General features: G+C 24.7%; 3 protein-coding genes and 1 long non-coding RNA gene across 7 annotated transcripts in view; 1 reads left to right on the forward strand and 3 right to left on the reverse strand.

Annotated features, from left to right (window-relative positions):
- Positions 1-65: 65 nt before the first annotated feature.
- Positions 66-2,245, reverse strand: TFAM (mitochondrial transcription factor A). Its single transcript, XM_089077681.1, has 5 exons — positions 1,974-2,245; positions 1,262-1,628; positions 1,084-1,182; positions 782-920; positions 66-487 (listed from the first exon to the last, which is right to left on the reverse strand). The coding sequence occupies exons 1-5, from the start codon at positions 2,048-2,050 to the stop codon at positions 192-194; spliced, it is 978 nt and encodes a 325-aa protein (XP_088933807.1). The 5' UTR covers positions 2,051-2,245; the 3' UTR covers positions 66-191.
- A 1,697-nt stretch (positions 2,246-3,942) lies between these two features.
- On the forward strand, positions 3,943-14,065 carry LOC105426942 (feminizer). Of its 3 annotated transcripts, XM_089077937.1 has the most exons (11): positions 3,943-4,243; positions 5,221-5,593; positions 6,718-6,902; positions 11,648-11,761; positions 12,145-12,253; positions 12,323-12,385; positions 12,531-12,641; positions 12,845-13,094; positions 13,238-13,406; positions 13,484-13,511; positions 13,596-14,065. In XM_089077937.1, exons 2-10 carry the CDS (start codon positions 5,253-5,255, stop codon positions 13,498-13,500), a joined length of 1,359 nt encoding a protein of 452 aa, XP_088934063.1. In that variant the 5' UTR covers positions 3,943-4,243; positions 5,221-5,252; the 3' UTR covers positions 13,501-13,511; positions 13,596-14,065. The 3 variants fall into 3 exon arrangements, with proteins under 3 accessions (XP_088934063.1, XP_088934060.1, XP_088934062.1); XM_089077934.1 differs by having other exon boundaries at positions 13,484-14,065; XM_089077936.1 differs by having other exon boundaries at positions 5,224-5,593; positions 13,484-14,065.
- LOC148936529 (uncharacterized) lies at positions 8,766-9,149 on the reverse strand. Its single transcript, XR_016139466.1, has 3 exons — positions 9,014-9,149; positions 8,945-8,973; positions 8,766-8,892 (listed from the first exon to the last, which is right to left on the reverse strand). It is a non-coding gene; the product is annotated as an uncharacterized LOC148936529 (long non-coding RNA).
- A 2,177-nt stretch (positions 14,066-16,242) lies between the features above and the next one.
- LOC148936530 (uncharacterized) overlaps positions 16,243-20,270 on the reverse strand; it is a 23,781-nt gene continuing 19,753 nt past the window's right edge. For both annotated transcript variants that reach the window (XM_089077932.1, XM_089077933.1), the window contains exons 4-10: positions 19,921-20,031; positions 18,832-18,940; positions 18,685-18,747; positions 17,770-17,883; positions 17,290-17,548; positions 17,022-17,187; positions 16,243-16,895 (exon numbers count right to left, since the gene is read on the reverse strand). In XM_089077932.1, the coding sequence (XP_088934058.1) occupies positions 16,879-16,895; positions 17,022-17,187; positions 17,290-17,548; positions 17,770-17,883; positions 18,685-18,747; positions 18,832-18,940; positions 19,921-20,031 (839 nt within the window). In that variant the 3' untranslated portion in view covers positions 16,243-16,878. The remainder of the gene's footprint in view (positions 16,896-17,021; positions 17,188-17,289; positions 17,549-17,769; positions 17,884-18,684; positions 18,748-18,831; positions 18,941-19,920; positions 20,032-20,270) is intronic.

The following is a 20,270-nucleotide window of genomic DNA, read 5'->3' on the forward strand; positions in this document are numbered from 1 at the left end:
AACGCTATTTTCTATATATTATATAGAAAATATAGCAAATAAGAATATTTTAATTAACAATAATATTTTATACAGAAACGACGATAATATAAATTTATTATAGAAATAAAATGTATCATTACAAATTACAAAGTGTATAATATATAAAAATAAAATACAAATTACCCAATTAATGTCGGTATTTACAATGATTACTTATACATAAGATTTAAAACGCAAAATATTGATATTATAATAGCAATTGAACCAATAAATATATATTCTCTTACCATTTTCCAGTTTTTACTAATCTCACAAAACACTCTCAAAACTCTTTTCCATGCAGAAACAAAATATATGTGTATTTGTGTATGTATATCATGAGGTTGTGTAATTGATTTTTTATCTATCGATGCATCTATTGCTGCATTTCTTGAGTTCATTGAAGTTTGTAAAGTATTTTTGCTATTTTCAAGTCTCAAGCCTTTTGTAGAGCTATACCATTGATCTAAACAAAATGTTTTAAAATTTCATAAATTATACATAAACAAAGTCATTTTTTTAATGTTACCTGTATTATTTTTATTAGCATCAAGATTATGTCCAAGTGTATTCTGTGTAATATCAGTGCCCCAACCTATTTTAATATTTTCTTTGCTTTCAGTTTTAATATTGAAAAAATTAGCAGCAGTGGAATCAGCAATGGGCATATTGCATTGATTGGGGCACTCTGAATCCTATTCTTTATATTTCAGAGACTCAGACTTATGTTTAATATTGGGTTTTACAATGTTATGATGACCTGCTCGAATCATATCTTCCTTCCATTTTTTCATGTCTATCTTATATTTTTCTATTAATTCTTTTGCTTCTGCATTATATTTATTTTTAATTTCTATTGTTATATTTTTCCATTCTTCGGTTACATTATTCATCCAATCCTAGAAACATGGAAGAAAATTATTTATAACCTTCTTCAGAAAAATTTAAAGTGTTTATTAAACATATATACATAAATATATACAAAAATATGTAAAAAAATATTTAAACAATCTATACCAAAATATGATAGACATGGTTTAAAAGATTACATAATTAGCTTACTTTATAAGGTACTTGTGGATTTTTTGTAAGCCTTTTATCACGCAAAAATAACATAAAAGAAGTCAATGGATGTTTTGGTTTCCCAAATTCTATCAGTTTCTGTTAAAAAAATAAAAAAAACTGTTATATATTTTAAAATTTTGTATAATGCATAAATATCAGTAATTTTAATATTCACTTGTTTAATTTCACTCCTTTTCAGATCTTTTATTTGCCTCTTTTTCTGTAATTCTTTTATTTGCATCTTTTGCTTATCACTTAAAGAATTTTCATAATCAATTAATTTTTGCTTATATATAGAGTTTTGTTCAAGATATTGCTCCTTCAAATCCTGTTTTATCTTTGGATCGATTTGTGCCCATTTTTCTGAAGCTTTTTTCAAAATATCTTTATGTTTATAATCAGGATATTCTTTAAGCAATTTGTCTTTTATAGATTCAACATATTGTACAAATATATTTAGTGGTTTCTTTGGTTTTGGTGGCAAGGGATCTTCTTCTACGTTTCCTTTAGATGTAGTAAAATCTTGTGCAGAAGTAAATTTCCTGACAAAATTAAAAATGTTATTTTTAAGATATCAAGATTTTGAATTCTATTTTACTCATTTATTTATACATTTATGAAATAAAAAATAAAGTTAAAAAATCAATATTAGTATACAAATATTTTGATAGCAATCATTTTAATATCTTTCTTTGTTTAATTAAAATATATTCTTGGAAATGAGATGATTGAGAAGGTAAAAATACATGATAATCTTCATGTAACCATAAATTTATATAATTTCTATGCTGAAAAAATTTATCCTTTCATGAATCATAAACAATAGAGAATTATTTTTTAAACTTAAATTATTAATTATATAATAAGTAAAAAATAATTTTCTTTACCTAATACAAGATAAAGTTAATGGGTTAAACTGTTTCCCATTAATAGGAAACATTAACCTATAGGTTGCCATGAACATAGCTTATTCTAGTTGCAATTAAGCAATCTATAATATTTATAATCTCGAGAATACAATTCTTTTAAAGAAATCTTAATATCCGACAAGAAATGAATTGATGAAAACCAGTTAGAAAAACTAGACACAGAAAACGTGACAAGGTTAAAATTTCTCCATTATAGAATACAAATCGAGTTTCGGAACACATGGAGTGCAATCCATTTGATGCTACAAATGCTTCGAAGCATTTTTTGATTGGTCAATAGAATTCTTTGTTTTAATTGGTTAATCAAACGCTTCGAAGCTTTTGTAGCTTTATAGTGTAATGTGCGAAATTCTTTTTCGATTCTTAAAAAATCGATTATTTTGGACAATAAATAATCGATTTTTAATAGATTTTTGAAAATCTTGATTCTTACTGAATCGATTCCCTTCTTTAAAGAATCGATTCTTTGATTCTCATTTCATATTATTAAATAGGATTTTTTAATTATTTTAAAATTTCTCTAATTTTTCCAATTTCTTTGCGTTATTATATAATCAAATTTTCCTCGCTTTTCAAAAAGTAGTAGTTTTAAGATTATGTTGTCACCTGACGCTATGACGCTGGATTTTAGCGTCAAACTAGATTACATGATCAAAATTAAACAGAATAGTGAAATTTGAATAGTCATTTTTGATCACGTGATCTAATTTGACACTAAAATTCAGTGTCAGGTGAAAAGTCAGCCTAAAAGAATCGATTTTTAAGAAATGACTTTTTTTGTAATCGATGCATCGATTCTAAAAATCAATTCAATAAAAAAAAATCGAATGTTAGAATCGATTCTTTGAAATTTTCGATCAAACGGGCCCCACCCACCGGGACTTATCTGCCGCTTCGCATTGTATTGTGTCATATGTAAAATCTATTTCATTAAAAGCTAGTTAAAATTCCAGATCTCCTGTAAATAAAATAAATTTTGTTTTCTTAAAATCTTTCTCAATAATTTATTTGCTTGATTATAAATTTACATATCTATATATAAATAGACATATCTATATATAAATATATTATATAGCAAACAGATATCTAAACGACAGTTTGGGACGAAAGGCATGTTTCTCTACGGATGGCATGTTTCTCTACGGCAACACTCCTGGAGGTCGATCATGTAACTTTTCCCCTAGAGCGGAAATGTGAAAAGTGAAAAGTTTCACGTGAATTTATGATCATGTATGATTTTGAGGGATCATGTAACTCTCTCAAATGTGAAAATGTGAAATTTTTCACGTGAACTTTTTCGCCATGTACCTTGGCGGCAGAAAGGCGGAAATCTAGGGAATTAATAAATATGCTTCGGAATTAGAGAAGATTAGAGCTACGTTAGGATTAAGTATACGTAGTACATATACAATTGGTTATTAAAAGATAGTATATAATAGTGTTAATAATAAGTAATATAAAGTATAGTTAATATAAAGTATATAATACTGTACCAAAAATAATACTATAAAATAATTTCATTAGCTATAAAACCTATGAAACTATGTTTCATGATTTCACTTTCTACGCATCCAAACTACATACATAATCGCTGTACGTGAAAAGTACGCTCATGTGAAAAGTTTCACATGAAATGTCAAGATGTGAAAAATGAAAAGTAAAAAGTGAAAAATTTCACATAAAATTACATGATTGATCCCCTAGTCTAGACACCATGGTCTAGATATATTATGTCTATGGTGTCGACTTCTAGATGGCGTTAAAAACACTTCACCATTTTAACACGGGAGTTGAAACCATTTTGGCCTTATTTAAACGATGGCTGAGAAGAGAGAGTTAGAATTCAGAATATGGCGAATTGTTCTGAATTTGTTTGAAGGTGTTATATGAAAAGTTCAGCTAAAATTTTTATTGTTATTTGAATATTATAAGAAATAATAATATTAATCACATGAATTATAATAACCAGAAATATACTTATTTTAGACACTTATTTAATTTAGATTTTTAACTCTGTTCTAAAACCTACAAGATTTTTAAATTACATATTTTTAAAGTATTTAATTATTTCATATTGTTGAAAAATCCTAGATATCTGTTGTGTAATTGATTCCAATTAATCAAGATTTCGAAATTGATTCATCGACTGAGATATAGCAGTTTTTCTCAGTTACTGTCAAAGACTACAGCCACATTTCAGCTGGTATCTATCTGTAAAGTTTTTAGTGGTAAATATTTCTAAAATTTTTTCTTATGAAGTAGAATAAGTATTTCTAAGAGAGGATCAGTTTCATTTCTTAGAATATGTTTTATTTTAATTTTATTTATCTAAATTTAGTATGATATAGTATTATATTGAAAATCATTTGTTTTAATATAAATTGTAATTTATTAATCTTATAAAAAAAACAAGAGAGTTTTTATTAAGAAAAAAAATAATAGAATATAAGTGACGCTGAGATCTATTTAAGTGTTATAAACATTTTAAAACAATATCAAATAGATCACAGTTTTTATCTTCTTAATAGAAATGTAATAAATTAATAGAATCAATATTATTTTTAATACACGTGCAAGAGAGAGAATAATTGATTTATATGTATATACATATATATGTATATATACACACACACACATATACATACATATACACATATATTTTTTAATGCATATTAATTTGTTTAAAAAAACTTTAATATATTTTAATTGCTAAGTTTTAATTATTGAACTTTGAAATAAACAAATTTTATTTTACATGCATCTATAAAATTTTATATCAAACCTGAATACATTTGTATTTTTATATAAATGCATATAATAATTAAAAAGTATAATTTTATTGTGAATATACTTTTGCAGTATATGTGTTCTGTAATGCTGCTCGTTATTTAGTTTATATGAGTCTTATAATTTATGGCTTATATACCATATTTGTATTATATATCTAAGTACATCATGAAAATAATAAAATTGTTAAAAGTCACAGAATAGACTTACAAATAATATATTTATTCTAAATTATTGAAATCATAAATTATTACATGATATTGAATTATAAAATTTAATATAAAATTGTTCAAAATTTAAATTTAATCTTAAAATTATAATGATTATAATGAAGAAAATGACAAAAGACATTTCTTATGTTAATTAAATTATGAACTTTTTTAGCTGATCAATGATTAATCTGATTGATATATTTCAGCAGTGGATTTATTTTACTTTGTATTTTCAACAATGAATCCAATGCGATCAACAACTTTCCGAGGAGATGAGGAGTCAAGATCAACGCATAATGAAGATAATACTTATTCAATTTTACGTTCAAGAACTGAAGAAGAGAAACAGAGACGTAGACGAGAATGGCAACGCCAGCAAGAACGAGAGAGACAACATGAAAAATTGAAGCAACAAAAAATTTTAGAATATGAAAGAAAACGTGCATTAGCTTTAAAATATGCTGAAGAAAAATCCTCGCGTCATAGTCGAAGCAAAAGTGATAGTGAATCTCCTTCACATCTTCGGTATAGAGATAGATCTACATCAACTGCCTCCAAATCTGGTAGCCTGCATGAAAAGTGAGTTTTTCACACATACTAATATTATCTTATAAAGTTATTAATACTCAAGAGAGATAGGTAGAAGTATCAGATATATTTCAATAAAATCCATTTTTAAAAAGGCCATGTAAGAAATTTAATTATTATCATTCTTCGTGTGTAATTTTCTTATTTCTTATGTTTACTTTATGTTATGAGAATAACTCGGCACAGAAATTTTATATTTTGACAATATGTATTTTGACTATGTGACAATCTCATATAGTTGTTATCATGGATACCAAGATTATAAATTATGTGATAATCTTTTATTTCTATAGAATCTTGTGACCAATTAAATGTTGAAAGATGAGAGCGTTCTGTTTGACCACGTCCCGATTGACCACAACCACTCACAATGGCCGGTATCTAGAATTTTTCCATTGTTCAAGCACAGTGAGTAGCTAAAGGTCAATTGGGATGTGATCAAATGGGTGTCGCTCCTTGAATAATATGATTATGTAATTGTGTGTAAGTAATTTTCTTTATGTTATATAATTGCTCATAATAAAATATAAATATATGCATACAATATATGTGTACATAATTATGACACATTGATAGAGTTGAATTTTATATTTAATTGAAAAATATATAGCAGAAAAGAAATAGTATGCATCTGTAGTGTCAAATGAAATAAAAATATAGAAAAGATAAAATAGAAAAAATTACATATAAGAAATTATATACAAAAAATTATGTATAAATTAATAGAAATTATAAATTAAATTAAAAATTAATGCAATATTAATGATAATAATTTGAGTACAAGGATGAACCAAACACAAGATATTTTAATTAACAAATTGTGGGTTATTTATGTTAACTTTATGATATAGATGACTATGATATTTTTAAAATAATGAAAAGAATATGATATTTTATTGATACAATAAAAAAATAAAAATATTTTTCTTAAAAAAAAATGATATATCCAAAAATTCAATTATAGAAAATAGTAGTTGGTTAATATGAAAATATAATTCTCTCAATATCTTAATATTGAGAATATAGTAATTAGTATTAATTTATTTTTACTTTATTATTAACATTTTATTATTGGCATCTTATTTTTGACAATACTATTGTTGAATTCCTTTTAGATCAGATGGGCATACAAGTGGAACAGTACCTTTATTCAGAGGTCCTCAGAATGCACAAATTAATACTACGGAATTACGTCGAATTAAAGTTGATATTCATAGAAATATTCCTGTAAAAGGTCCAGTTCCTGAATTACAACGAGATATACTTAATCCTGAAGATGTGATTGTTAAAAGAAGAGAGGGTAATTTTTTCTTTTTAATTTGTTTTACTAAATTCTTATTTTTTGTCAAAACTTCGTTATGATTTAACACTGCAATAAATGAACATTTCAGTGTTATAATCAAAACATAGACATTGATCTTGAATAATAATAATGATGTTTATAATGATATCAATTATAATATCAAGCACAAGCATTTTAAAACTAGATAATATAATTCAGGCATTATATAGTCATCTAAGATTTACTTTATCTTTATCAGCGTTTATTTTATCTTTTTAATTTTTGGATTAAATAAATTAAAGAAAGAATAAAAGCTAAATATCTTTTGAATTTATTCAATAAATTAAAAAGATATATAATGTCTGAATTACTTATTTTTTGTCGAATATACCTGTTTACATATATTCAAAAATTATTAGTACGAAATTAATGCATTTGTAGATTTATTCTTTATATATTATTATAAAAAATTACAACTTATACAAACTTCATGAAGATAACATCAAGCAAGAGAAGTACTAGAATAGTACTAGAAATTACATATCAAGTTTAAGAACTTTTTCAGCAGAAGAAAAGTAGTTTAATAGAGAGGGTCTTGTTAACACACATTCATTTACTCGGCCGATGCTTAGGAATTTTCCAGTGGACCAATGATTTGAAAATTTTATATTTAATTGGTCAATCAACAATGTGTGCAATCGAATCCCTCCTCTTCAGCGCTTAGATGTATCCAGGATTTTTTGAAGGATGAAGATTTATGAATTCTGTTATCACATAAACAGCAATTAATGAATTTGAATATTTTTTGTATATTTTTAGAACTTGGAATGTCTTCTCATTTCTAATTTTGAATGAGAAAAATATTGGAAAATCATAACTCTTTAATTTTTTTTATTTACTTGGAAGTGCAAAATATAATTTTACAAAAGAATTTTGAATCCTTCAACCCTTCTCCTTCTCTATCTTGAATACACCTATGCCACAGCAATTATTTTTGATTTGAAGATATAAAGTAAATGAAAAACTTGAAAAATTATCAAATAAGAACAATTTCGAAAAGATAAAAAATGACATCAAATATGTACGTAGTTATTAAAAAACTAATAGTTATAGTATATCTTAAACTTTATTCTTTATTTACATAATTTTTTGATAACTATCTTTGTATCAATTGATTTATCTTATTATTCTGTGTATAAAAATATTCATATGTGTGTGTGTGTGTATGTAGATTTAATATTGCAAAAAATTTTAGAGTATTAACATATCGAAAAAATATTAACAAAATAATAACATTAATTAAAGAAATAAGATAATACAATAGATTTATTTTATATTCTAGATATTATCTTTTCTGCCAAAGTTTTTTTATAATCTATGTTTATAAATTTGATACTTAATGCAAAGTTTAATATTAATTACTTTAATATTAATATTAATTTCATATATTAAATTAATATATTCGTTTAATGTATTAATTATTCCTACTTATGCATATATAATATAAATAGGAATAAATTTTATTCATATTATATTTTATCCATTTTCTTTATAATATAAAAATATATTGTACAGAGAGAATTACAATTTATATTTCTACAGAGAGAATTACGAGTTCATAAAGAAATTTTAAAAATAATTACATAATTGATAGTTATCATAAAAATATGTATATTTTAATTGACAAATTCTTCAACAGAAGATTAATTATGCTGCAAAAGAAATGGAATAAAAAATAAAAAAAAGACTACAATGAAGATTTAATTAAATTATGTTCATGCAAAAATGAATGAAGAATAAAAAAAGTTCAATATAACAATTGACAAATTCTACTTCAACAGAAGATTAATTATGTTGCAAAAGAAATGGAGTACAAAATTGAAAAAAGTGACACTACAATGAAGATTTAATTAAATTATGTTCACGCAAGAATAAAAAATGAGAAAGGTTCAGTATATTGATATAATACACTATTTTATATATATATATATATATATAAAATAGTGTACTATATATATATATATATATATATATATATATATATACACATACATACATACATATATATATATATATATAAAATAGTGTACTATATATATATATATATATACACATATATATATACATACATATATATATATATATATATATATATATATATATGCATACACATAATAGTGTATGTACATATGCGTGCGCGCGTGAGTGTGTGTATATACAGTATAACATTCTCTAAAATTCTAATATAACAATTTTTTCCTTTTATGACTTATTTTTAAAATTAAAATTTTTATTCAAATAGTAAATTCATATTTTTAAATGATTTTTTCTATGTATACAATTTAAGAAATATTTTTTTAGATGTAGAATATTGTATAGCCCAGTAAGCAAAATACTAACATTTGCTAGCAGATTGGCAATAAATTTGATCAGATATTGACTGCAAATCCATAGCCATCTGTGTCCACATTAGACTTGAGGGCTCGATAAAGCCTGCTGACATGTTATGCCAGTAGCTGTTAACAGATTCTGTCAACAGTCTGAGCTTAATACAGACATAGATTGTTATATGTTATCTGCAGAGACTCTGATCGAATTTGTTGTTAATCTGCCCGCAAACTGCATTCTGCTATTTGGGAATTTGCTATCTGATATCTGATTTATTGAAAAATCTATCAAGAACGTAATAAATTAATAAAATGAGATGAGATAAAAGGAAGTCTATTGTATATACATTTTCTATATATTTTAGTTCCAAGGAAATTTAGTTTCAAAGAAAATGTTATCCATGATAATTAGAGAAATTAGTGTTTGAAAAAAGTCTGTAATTAAGATAAAACTAAATTTTTCACAAACATATCTAACTTTATAGAACATTTATTTCATAGATGATAATATTGTTGACAAAAAGAATGATACAAAAAAGAAGAAAATTCATAGTGAAAATAAATTAAAATTTTTTTGTAATTAATCTAGAATGGATAATAAACACAAGAAGATATTTGGAAACGAATTCGTAAATATCTCTTTTATAACAACTTCTTATTAAAATTACAATTGATTAAATACATTGAATATATATGTAATCTTTACAAAATTCTTTTTTGCATATGTAAAGCTTAAGAAATTGTAATTATTATTATTATAATTATAAACTATAGAATGAAATATTATTCTTTTAATTTGATTAATTTTTACAAAAATATCTTTTTAATTTATAATTTTTAATTTATGATGTATGTGATTATATATAGCTTGTTATCGCTGATTACCAAATTAAAAACCTAAAGAAACTATTGAAGATGTATCAACAATATAAGAAAAATAATAGAAATATAATTGAAGAAAGTTCACAATGAAGACAAGATGGATTGTCGGCAAGGCATAATGAAGATACTTTAAAATAGGTATGAAAACATTTGTTTTTTTTTTAATGCAATTTACTTTTAAAATTAAAATAAAGAAAAGATTTATAATTTTTTAAGATCATTTTTTTAATATTTAAAAATTTTCTAAATAATATTTATTACATTGAATAATATATAATATGTAATGATGTAGCAATGTATATTTATTACTATTAATTTCTATATAATACACATATATATCAATTCTTTCTTTCTTCTACTTCTCTTTTCCCTTTTCTTCTTTTCTCTCGATTCCTTCTTTCCTTCCTTCCTCCCTCTTCCTTTTTTCTTTGTCTATTATAATACTTAGAATTGGAATTCTCTTAATATCATGATTATAAATTATTGCAACATCATAATTTTCCATCTGGAAGATATAAAATATCTTTGGAAGAAAAAATGGTGTCTTTGGCTGGAAGATTATTTTGTCTTCACTGAAGATTTTATAGTTTATGTCATATGTATTTAATTAAATTAAGTAACTTATAACAAATTTTGTACATTTTAATTAGATTTTAAGAAAGCTATATATTAAATTATTGCCTAAGAAATGTATTCTTAAAATTTTAATTTTTATCAGAATTTATTAGATATTTTTTGAAATGTTTTCGTAAAATATCTAATGATAATTCAAATAGTATTAAATGATATTAAAGCATATAAATACTAATTTATATTAATTAATTTATCAATTTTAATATTTTATCTATATATAAAAACATCTTAAAATTATTAAAAGTAAAATGGCATTTCATGGCAATAATTTAATAATTCTATCATCATAATTTTTATTTTCTACATAAATAATATAAATTAACTATATATAATAATAGAATATTTATAATCATAAATAACAAAAATTAATTTTTTTATGCTTATTTACTATAAATTATACTCATTGCATAAGTTACAGCATCCAATTGTATAACATATAATTATATACATATTTATTATTATGTTTTGCATTTAAATATTTTGTTTCTGCTTTTTAAATTAGCATTGGTTTGAGGTTGTAAGATATTATATTGCTTTATCTAGTCTAAATACTAGTTTCCTAAATTAATTTTTATAAATATTTCTATTATTTGCAAAAACATAATATCTAATTATTATAGCAAATATATATATATATATATATATATATATATATATATATATATAGTAGTCTATATTAATAATTGATGACAAAAACAAAGAATAATTTAAATAAGAATAGTTTAAAGAAAGCGAAGAAAATATAACAAGTTTGATTTAGATAACCGAGAAAAACATAAATCATTGTATGAATTTCTTTTTTTATTTAATACATATTAGAAATATATAATTGAATATATATATAACTAATAAATAATCTAGGAGAAGGATGTAAACCGATATTCGACAGAGAAGAAATAAAAAAGGCTGCAATCAAAACTAATGAAATAGAAGAACGACGTACAGTTGTAGCTGTAGATAAAGAACAATCAACAGGTATTGTCTATTATCAATTGTTAATTACAATTTTTAACTAATTTAATTTTAATTTTAATTTTAATAAATTTGCAAAATAGCACTATTAATTTTTTAAAAAACCATTTTTAAAAAACTTTAGATTTTAAAAAAAACATATTTGATATTTGATATCTTTGTATGTAAATGTAAATTTATGAATATGTGTATATTAAGCAAATACAAATTTATATTTAATTATACAAATAATTAAAGAAAAACTTATTAATATAGAAAAAATTATTTCATATCAAGAAATATTAATGAATATTAATTTTAAGATAGATTGAGATTTCCTTCTTAAATAATGAACATATAACAATATTTAAAAGAAAATTGCATACTTTAACATTATAATATTATAGCATCGACAAGCAAATTACATACTTCAAGGAAATGTTCTTTATCACTGAGTCCTATCAGAAATCATAGACAGATTTATAATACCGGATATCTGTCTTCCTATCAATCTAGGTTTGTTTAATGCATTGATACAATGTCTATTAAATATGAATTCTTTAATTTACTTTTTTATGATTTTAGACATATGGATTTAAAGAGTCAGAATAATAAAACAGATAATCATGGTATTCATAAAAACGATAGGTAAATAAATATGTAACTTTAGTTATTTATTGATAGAAAAGATATTCAAATCAATTTATTATTTTTAAAACAAAAGCAAACATTATATAACTGATAATGATTAAGTTCTAAATTTTTAAGAATGTATTCTTTTACTATTCCATAGGAGAAGCAGTGTAGAGAAGCGTAGAGATTATAAAGAAAAATATACAGAACGAGATGTAAGCAAACATATCACTAATCGGTCGCGTTCTAGAGAACGGAATCCACATTCTAGGTATGAAATAAAATTATTTATATAAATTATTGCTGATTAATATTTTAATATTATTTTAAATATATAAGTTATTTTTAAATTGATATAACTTAAATATTACTGACCTAATTGATTTAATTTACTTACTTAAAAAACACGAGATATTGAATCATTTTTTCAACATGATTGAATAATTACTATTATCTTTATCATTATTATTATAGACCATTTTTGGAAGAGAGATCTTACCGCGAAAGATATCGTGAGAGATCAAAAGAACGTTCTCTTGAAAGAAGGACTAGAGACAGAGACAGAAATAGGGATAGGGATAGAGATAAAGATGGGGATAGAGATAGGGCTAGGGATAGAGAAAGAGACAGAGATAGGAGTAGAAATAAAGATAGATCTAGGGAACAAAGGAACGTAACACCACATTATATCGAATCACCAATACCTGTGCCTATCTATTATGGCGTGAGTAAAGTATATATATATATATATATATATATATATATATATATATACATATATATACTTAACTATCGATCTAATGACTGTTTTTAAGAAAATTCGTTAGAATTTTAATCGATCTATTTCTTCTTAAAATGTATATATAGAGTTTTCCTCCGAGACCAATTGTAGTAAGCCCTATGGTTCCATTAAGAGGACAGATTCCTCCTATAGGAAGAGGTAGGCATCCTGCCTTAATAGCACCAGTCCGACCGTTCCCACCACGATTTGTTCCTCCTGATATGTACAGATTAGGACATCCACCTCCAAATCCAAGTAAATATATATATTATACAAATATATGTATTTTGTTTATATTTTTTGCATACATAAATAAAAAATTTCTTTTACAGGATACGGACCGTTTTAAAATATGAGAATGTAATATTTTCGTATTTCAACTAACAGCATTTTGTATGAACAAAACTTATGAATAATAAGATCTATTTCACTTTGTTTATGAAGGTATCTCAATGGGAATAATGTTTATGAAGGCATCTCAATGGGTATAATATTTTTTCATTTTTTATCTTTAAATCGAAAAGTTTCAGTATAGTTGAAGAGAATTAATTATTATTATAAATATTATTGGATTAGATATATCGATGGATTAGATATATAATTCCATATAATCTCATATAATATAAATAAATATAAATAAAATATATATGAAGTATAAATAATATAATGATGTTAATAATATATTAATTATATAATAATATAAGATAATTGTATAAAGTATATAAAATATTTTCTGTAATGTAGATCGTTACAACAAATACACACACACACACACACACACACACACACACACACACACACACACACACATACAAGCATGTACATACATATTAATTATAATATTAAATATTATTTTTAATGTATTTGTAATTAAATGTTTTCTCTTGCAAATAAAATTGAAATATGTTATTCAAGATTTGGATGTTATAGAATATTTAAGGTACTTATTTTCTTTAAACTATAATCTTGGAACACTATTACATTTTTTTTATTTTTGTATCTGTTTTTTCAATCTAAAAATATTTTCCATTCTCTTTTTTATTTGATTTAAATTATTCATTTATATAAAATATGCTATCTATCTTATTATGTTTTGCTTCATTCCTTGAGAAAATTAATAGTCGGTTCTTATATATTCAATATTTTTCAATATTTTTCATGTATAGAGTGAGATATTTAAAATATAACAAGCTATTCCAAAAATACATGTTATAATAACAAATGTTTTAAATAAGAATATAAATTAATAACTTTTTAATTATTGTAAAAATTGCAAAATGATACATAATTTTTTTATTCAGTATAACTTATTCTACTTACCCAAAGAGGTAAGTTATTATCCGACACCCGTGTGTTTTCTATCTGAACAGGCTTCATTTCACGTGCCTATATATATATATATACAGAGGGTGTCTCAAAAAAAATGGCCAAGCGGTCATATGCAGGTAGAGCAGACTAAACTGAGTCGAAAAGTCCTGTACTATTTTACAATTTTCGCAATAGTTAACGAGTTATTAATTTATGAAAATAGTCAAATTGCAAGCGCGCGATGCACTGTTCTTATCCGCTTGTGAAAAGGTAGACGGGAGCGAGATAAATCAAAATGTCTTACCAAATGTCATATCATTTTACGATATTCATAATTTTCGAATTATTAAATATTAAAGTTGCACAAATAAGAACGGGGAGAAAGCGCTCGCCCGTCTGATCTGTAGGACAAATAGGAAGCGTGAGCGACGGCTAATATCCTTTCCCTCACCGTGCACGCTTCGCCGAGTGCCGGATGGCCATGTTGTCACGGGCCGTCCTACGAGTCCTATGGGTAACAAATTCATACGCAGAACATTGCGAATATTCTTTATAATTAATAAAAATGTTAAAATTACACGCAGAACATCGCGAATATCAGTTATAATTATTAGAATTGCAATAAATATTTTAATCAAAATATCTCTGTCGCTCTCACTTCCTCACCTGGTTGCCCGACTGATCAAACTATTCGAGCACGGAAATGAGATCATTTTATGTTAAACAGCTGAATTTTTATTTGCTTATTCAAAGTTTTTTAACACTAATAGTTTAAACATATGTTCACAATATTTAATAATTATATTAAATAAATAATGTATTATATTTTATACATGAAAACTACAAACATTTTATTTTGTTGTCTTTTATAAAAATGATTAATTACTAAAAATCTATTTTTTTAATGAGATTTTCATTTAATGTTTATCTTTTAATGTAATCTCTTACATAAAATTGTATGTTCTATAGAATCATCATATTGGAAGATATTTGCAATATCTTCATCTAAAGATCTCTCCAAGATTTTTCTTCCTAGCATATGTATACAATATTTTAATGGAAATATATTTTTTCTTTTATCAAAATATTATGCTAATTTCTTAACAAAATTTTTGAAATACAATTATCTTAATATTATTTAAATAAAAAATTATCTTTTAAAAGTTTTGTAACTGAGAAGTAATAAATAATTATAACATTCAATTTTTTAATAAATAAATAGGCGATTCTTTTATTTTTAATTAATTTTGGTACGATTTACTTTTTGAGAGAAAAGTTTTATATAAATTTCATATAGTTTAATAATAAGCTCTAGAATTTTAAGTATTCTGAAAAGAATATGTCAAATCTCGACAGAAAATGTTACTTGAGAAATTATTAAGAGGACAATAACAATAATTAACTTTTGGTTTTTATTTGAATAGAATGTTTAAATTATAAACAGTTTAAATTATAATGAGGGTTTATTTGGAACATTTTTTTCGCACAGTGCTTGTTTTTCCAAATATTTTGCAGTCTCAAGTTAAAAAACTCACTCTGTATATGAAAAATATTGAATAGACTACTAATGGCTTCAGGGAATGAAGCAAAAGAAAGATAATAAGACAAGCATATTTCATACAAGTGAATAATAATCTGAATGAAATAAAAAAAAAATGAAAACATTTTTAGATTGAAAAAATAAATATAAAAATAAAAGAATATGATAGAGTTTTAAAATCACATAGTTTAAAGAAAATAAATGCCTTAAATATTCTATAAGATTCAAATCTTAAATAACATATTTCAATTGCACATTTCAATTTTATTTGCAATAGAAAACACATTTAATTACAAATACATTGAAAATAATAATTAATATAATAATTAATATGTACGTACATGCGCACGCGCGCCTGTGTATATATGTATATTTCTGTTACAATGATCTACATTATAAAGAAAATATTTTATATAAATTACATACTGTATACAATCATCTTATATTATTAACATTATTGATATTATTGTATTTTTATATATATATATATATATATATATTCATATGTTATATATTATTATTATTATTATTAACATTATTTATTTATATTTCATATATATTTCATATATATAAATCGAAAAATCTTGTTATAGTTAAGAATTAAAATGCTTGGATTAAGTGTATCATAATTCCATATAATCTCATATATATATATGAGATTATATGGAATTATGATACACTTAATCCAAGCATTTTAATTCTTAACTATAACAAGATTTTTCGATTTAAAGATAATAAAAAAATGAAAGAATATTATGCTCGTTGATATGCCTATATATATGCCTATATAATAAACCAAACGAAATATATCTTATTATTGATAAACATTGTTCATGTAAAATGTTATTAGCTAAAATATAAAAATATTATATTCATATTTCAAAACGGTCCGTATCCTGTAAAAGAAATTTTTTATTTATGTATGCAAAAAATATGTACAAAATATGTATATACAAAATATGTATATTTGTATAATATATAAACATTTATATATATATATATATATATATATATATATTTACTTGGATTTGGAGGTGGATGTCCTAATCTATACATATCCGGTGGAACAAATCGTGGAAATGATCGGACTGGTGTCATTAAGGCAGGATGTCTACCTCTTCCCATAGGAGGAATTTGTCCCCTTAATGAAACCATAGGGCTTACTACAATTGGTCTCGGAGGAAAACTCTATATATACATTTTAATAAGAAATAAATCAATTAAAAGTCTAACGAATTTTCTTAAAAATAGTCAGATAGATAATTAAGTATGTACATATTCTCTACTCACGCCATAATAGATAGGCACAGGTATTGGTGATTCAATAAAATGCTGCGGCGTTATGTTCCTTTGTTCTCTAAATCTGTCTTTATTTCTATTTCTATCCCTATCTCTCTCTCTCTCTCTATCCCTATCCCTATCCCTATCCCTATCCCCATCCTTATCTCTGTCCCTATCCCTATCCCTGTCTCTATTTTTTCTTTCAAAAGAACGTTCTTTTGACTTCTCACGATATCTTTCGCGATAAGATCTCTCTTCCAAAAATGACCTATAAAGATAATGATAATAGTAATCACTCAATTATGTTGAAAGAATTATTCAACACCCAGCATTTTTTTAATAAATAAATTAAATTAATTAGCTTAATAATATTTATTATATCAATTAAAAAATAATTTAAATATTTAAAATAATATAAAAATATCAATGTATTGTTTAATATAAAAATAGTAATCAGCAATAATTTATATAAATAATTTTATTTCATACCTAGAATGTGAACGGTTCCGTTCTCTAGAATGTGACCGATTAGTGATATGTTTACTTACATCTCGTTCTGTATATTTTTCTTTATAATCTCTACGCTTCTCTATACTGCTTCTCCTATGGAACAGTAAAAGAGTATATTCTTAAAATCTAGACCTTAATCATTATCAGTTATGTAATATTTACTTTTGTTTTAAAAATAATAAATTAGTTTGAATTAGAGCTGTCAATATGCAGATATTCTGGGTAACTCGAGTATTACCCAGGTATTACCCATGTATTGAATATATCAAGTATTTTCCAGAAAATATTTGAGTATCACTTGGATATTCGAGTAAACAATTATTTCGAGTATTATCTGTATACAATCTGTATACAATCGGGTATTAAAAACCTTGTGCAATATCTGAATATTATATACATATTTACACACACACGCACGTGCGCGCGCCCCCCCACACACACATTTGCAAACTCCTATACCCAACTCTTTTTTTTTTATTATTCATAATTTTTATCTACAATATTTAGTCTCAATTAACAATTTTTCATTCATTCACTTACGTATATACATACATACGTGTGCGTGCGGCGCGCGCGCGCGCGCGCGCGCGCGCGTGTGTGTGTGTGTGTGTGTGTGTGTGTGTACTCCATAATGTAGATATTTGATATTCCAATTTTTTTCTTCATAATTTTAATACATTTGGATAGTCAACCAAGGACGAGATAATCAGTTACTCGGATATTTGGATATTTCGAGAATTATCCGAATATTTAATTATCCAAGTAATACTCATGAATTTGAATAATGGGTGGTACTCGAATATCCGGATATGGAGATAACTTCGTTTATGTTGACAGCTCTAATTTTGAATATTTTTTCTATCAATAAATAATTAAAGTTACGTATTTATTCACCTATCGTTTCTATGAATATCACGATTATCCGTTTTATTATTCTGACTCTTTAAATCCATATATCTGAAATCATAAAAAAATAAATTAAAGAATTCATATTATATATTTATATAGTATGGATTTTGCATCAATGCAAGTTACACAAACCTAGATTGATAGGAAGACAGATATCCGGAATTATAAATCTGTCCATGATTTCTGATGGGACTCAATGATAAAGAACGTTTTCTCGAAGTATATAATTTGCTTGTCGATGCTATAATATTATAATGTTAAAATATGCAATTTTCTTTTAAATATTATATTATAACATTCATTAAGAAAGGAATTTCAAATATCTTAAAATTAATATTTGTTAATGTTTCTTAATGTTTCTTATATGAAATAATTGTTTTTCTACAATATTTATATAATATAACATAATTTATATAATATATTCTCTTAATATACACATATTCATATTTACATGTATTAAGAATATGGCTATGAATGAATATATGTACGTATATATATATATATAAATTATATTTTATGTCTATATACATATACATATATAAGGCGTCCCGTACATTGTCGCTCGTGAGAAGGTAGACGGAAGCGAAATAAATAAAAATGTCTTATATCATTTTGTGATATTCGCATTTTCGAGTTATTAAATATTAAAATTGCACCAATAAGAGCACGCGGGAAGAAAGCACTCGCCCGCCTGACTCGTAGGACGAATAGAAAGCGTAAGCGACGGCTACTTCTCCTCGCCGCGCGCGCTCTGCCCATCGTCGAACGCCATTATCGTCCTACGGCTCAGGCGGGCGAACGCTTTCTTCCCGTGCGCTCTTATTTATGCAACTTTAATATTTAATAACTCGAAAATTATTGCGAATATCGCAAAATGATATAAGACATTTTGATTTATCTCGCTCCCATCTACCTTCTCACGAGCGATGAGGATAGTGCTACGGGACACCCTGTATATATAATTAAAGAATTTTTACTACAAATGTATATATTCATAATATAGCCATATTTTTAATAATTACATATTCATATATCCATAAATTTACATCTATATACAAAGCATCATATATCATGTTTTTTTTAATCTAAGGAGCTTTTTTAAAATGATTTTTCAAAAAAATCAAATGCTATTTTGTAAATTTATTAACAAATTAAAATTAACTTAGGTCAATTTAAAAGTTGTAAATTGTCTATATAAAGTTGTAAATTGTCTATATGTACCTGATTGCTCTTTATCTACAGCTACAACTGTACGTCGTTCTTCTACTTCGTTAGTTTTGATTGCAGCCTTTTTTATTTCTTCTCTGTCAAATATCGGTTTACATCCTTCTCCTATATTGTTTATTAGTTAGATGTAATCAATTATACATTTCCAATAAGTATATAATAAAAAGAAACTTCTACAATAATTTATGTTTTTCTCGATTATCTAAATTTGTTATATTTTCTTCGCTTTCTTAAATTATTTTTTGTTTTTATCATCGATTATTAATATCGACCACGCACGCACGCACGCACGCACGCACGCACGCACGCACGCACGCACGCACGCACGCACGCACGCACGCACG

The sequence above is a fragment of the Pogonomyrmex barbatus genome, unplaced genomic scaffold, assembly GCF_055798465.1.
Source record: "Pogonomyrmex barbatus isolate J1 unplaced genomic scaffold, ASM5579846v1 scaffold20, whole genome shotgun sequence".
Taxonomy (NCBI): Eukaryota; Metazoa; Arthropoda; class Insecta; order Hymenoptera; family Formicidae; genus Pogonomyrmex; species Pogonomyrmex barbatus.

Bases quoted from the DNA above. Each gene is read 5' to 3' on its own strand.
- TFAM (XM_089077681.1), bottom strand. From the start codon at position 2,050: ATGTTCATGGCAACCTATAGGTTAATGTTTCCTATTAATGGGAAACAG. The intron at 1,629-1,973 runs GTAAAGAAAATT...TAATTTTGTCAG, and splicing joins TTAACTTTATCTTGTATTAG to GAAATTTACTTCTGCACAAG. The intron at 921-1,083 runs GTAAGCTAATTA...CCATGTTTCTAG, and splicing joins ATCCACAAGTACCTTATAAA to GATTGGATGAATAATGTAAC.
- LOC105426942 (XM_089077934.1), top strand. From the start codon at position 5,253: ATGAATCCAATGCGATCAACAACTTTCCGAGGAGATGAGGAGTCAAGA. The intron at 5,594-6,717 runs GTGAGTTTTTCA...AATTCCTTTTAG, and splicing joins TCTGGTAGCCTGCATGAAAA to ATCAGATGGGCATACAAGTG. The intron at 12,642-12,844 runs GTATGAAATAAA...TTATTATTATAG, and splicing joins GAACGGAATCCACATTCTAG to ACCATTTTTGGAAGAGAGAT.